Raw genomic sequence first — 2,673 nt, 5'->3', positions numbered from 1 at the left:
TGTAAATCAACAGAGATAATTGAAGACTTTTCACATGGGATAAGAGCATTGATCTACTCGGACACGGATTACTAAACAGCAGCAGTCCGTCCGCTTCCTGTGCTGAATAGGAAATGTTTGTTTTTTGATGTTTGTTTGTTTTTCAATTTAGAAAAAGATTGAAACATGTGGACATTTCTTTATTTTTTTAAATGTCCAATGGATCTGCACAGAAAGGACCTATAGGCTCTTGAATGTTGGTATGTGACCAAGTAGAGAGATGGTCTTGTTCAATGTTGAAGCTTGACCAGAACAGACATGGTGAAACGAACTGTTTTCGTGAGAAGGCCTGTGCCTTTAAGAATGGGTGTATAGTTAAACGCCCAGTTGTCGAATTGTGATAAGCGGCACACCAAACAGCCCCGGACTGATAACTGACCTGGGAGCGTGGATTTCAATGATTATTGTGAAGTAAATAAACTAGCTCAGCTAAGACTATCTCACGAGATGAAGGAGTAATCAGTCCGAATAAGTCAGGGACACACTTTCGACAAGAAGACTTATAGCCTAATATCAAACCATTTGTAGCAGTTTTGCCGACGAGGTACAGGATGTGACTGCAGGGCAACAAAGAGATAGCATGCGACTCTATTGTGTGACTCCAGTTGACTCACTATCGTTATCAGTATTTTTTCAACCGGACTGTGTGTTTATCGGGTCTTCAGCGTACAGTGAGTGTGCGTTTTTGGCCGGTGAAGGAGTACCGCTCGTCTAATTGTCTTCGTATTTCTGGTTTAGACATATAGTTTAGTTTGTTGTCCGTACAAACGTCCATCACACACATTTCGGATTATCGGACGAAGGGGTGAAACCCAGGGAACAAGATTATCAAAAATGGATGGAAAACTAGGAAAGTGTACAGTGTTGCTGGTTGTCATGCTCTGTACGGAAATGGCACCTCTGATACAAGCGACATCACGACGTCCTGTACATCCGCTAATAACGACAAACTCTACAGAAAAGACATCAACATTACCTGTATCAATACTAGCAGCAGTAAAAACGGAGTCATCGCCATCACAATTAGCAGCACCATCAGCATCGACAAATAGGACAGCACCAACTGTAAAACCAACATCAGCATCGACAAATAGGACAGTAGCAACGGCAAAACACACACCAGCATCGACAAAAAGGACAGTAGCAACGGCAAAACCAATATCAGCATCGACAAAAAGGACAGTAGCAACGGCAAAACACACACCAGCATCGACAAAAAGGACAGTAGCAACGGCAAAACACACACCAGCATCGACAAAAAGGACAGTAGCAACGGTAAAACCAACACCAGCATCGACAAAAAGGACAGTAGCAACGGCAAAACACACACCAGCATCGACAAAAAGGACAGTAGCAACGGCAAAACACACACCAGCATCGACAAAAAGGACAGTAGCAACGGCAAAACACACACCAGCATCGACAAAAAGGACAGTAGCAACGGCAAAACCAACATCAGCATCGACAAAAAGGACAGTAGCAACGGCAAAACACACACCAGCATCGACAAAAAGGACAGTAGCAACGGCAAAACACACACCAGCATCACCAAAAAGGACAGTAGCAACGGTAAAACCAACACCAGCATCGACAAAAAGGACAGTAGCAACGGCAAAACACACACCAGCATCGACAAAAAGGACAGTAGCAACGGCAAAACACACACCAGCATCGCCAAAAAGGACAGTAGCAACGGCAAAACACACACCAGCATCGACAAAAAGGACAGTAGCAACGGCAAAACCAACATCAGCATCGACAAAAAGGACAGTAGCAACGGCAAAACCAACACCAGCATCGACAAATAGGACAGTAGCAACGGTACAACACACACCAGCATCGACAAAAAGAACAGTAGCAACGGCAAAACCAACACCAGCATCGACAAAAAGGACAGTAGCAACGGCAAAACCAACACCAGCATCGACAAACACGACAGTAGCAACGGCAAAACACACACCAGCATCGACAAAAAGGACAGTAGCAACGGCAAAACACACACCAGCATCGCCAAAAAGGACAGTAGCAACGGTAAAACCAACACCAGCATCGACAAAAAGGACAGTAGCAACGGCAAAACACACACCAGCATCGACAAAAAGGACAGTAGCAACGGCAAAACACACACCAGCATCGCCAAAAAGGACAGTAGCAACGGCAAAACACACACCAGCATCGACAAAAAGGACAGTAGCAACGGCAAAACCAACATCAGCATCGACAAAAAGGACAGTAGCAACAGCAAAACCAACACCAGCATCGACAAAAAGGACAGTAGCAACGGCAAAACACACACCAGCATCGACAAAAAGGACAGTAGCAACGGCAAAACCAACACCAGCATCGACAAAAAGGACAGTAGCAACGGTAAAACCAACACCAGCATCAACAAACACGACAGTAGCAACGGCAAAACACACACCAGCATCGACAAATAGGACAGTAGCAACGGTACAACACACACCAGCATCGACAAATACGACAGCAACAACGGTAAAACTAACACCAGCATCGACAAATACGACAGTAGCAACGGTAAAACCAACACCAGCATCAACAAACACGACAGTAGCAACGGCAAAACCAACACCAGCATCGACAAATAGGACAGTAGCAACGGTACAACACACACCA

General features: G+C 44.9%; 1 protein-coding gene across 1 annotated transcript; it reads left to right on the top strand.

Moving 5' to 3' along the window:
• Nucleotides 1–262: 262 nt before the first annotated feature.
• On the top strand, nt 263–2,658 carry LOC138955409 (zonadhesin-like; the record flags this gene model as incomplete). Its single annotated transcript, XM_070327023.1, has 1 exon — nt 263–2,658. A coding segment is annotated over exon 1 (1,785 nt), but the record flags the coding sequence as incomplete, so codon positions are not given.
• Between the last annotated feature and the right edge of the window lie 15 nt (nt 2,659–2,673).

Source organism: Littorina saxatilis, unplaced genomic scaffold, assembly GCF_037325665.1.
Source record: "Littorina saxatilis isolate snail1 unplaced genomic scaffold, US_GU_Lsax_2.0 scaffold_3806, whole genome shotgun sequence".
Classification (NCBI taxonomy): Eukaryota; Metazoa; Mollusca; class Gastropoda; order Littorinimorpha; family Littorinidae; genus Littorina; species Littorina saxatilis.
The sequence above is the reverse complement of the archived record's forward strand: the minus strand, read 5'-3'. Positions and strand labels throughout refer to the sequence as shown.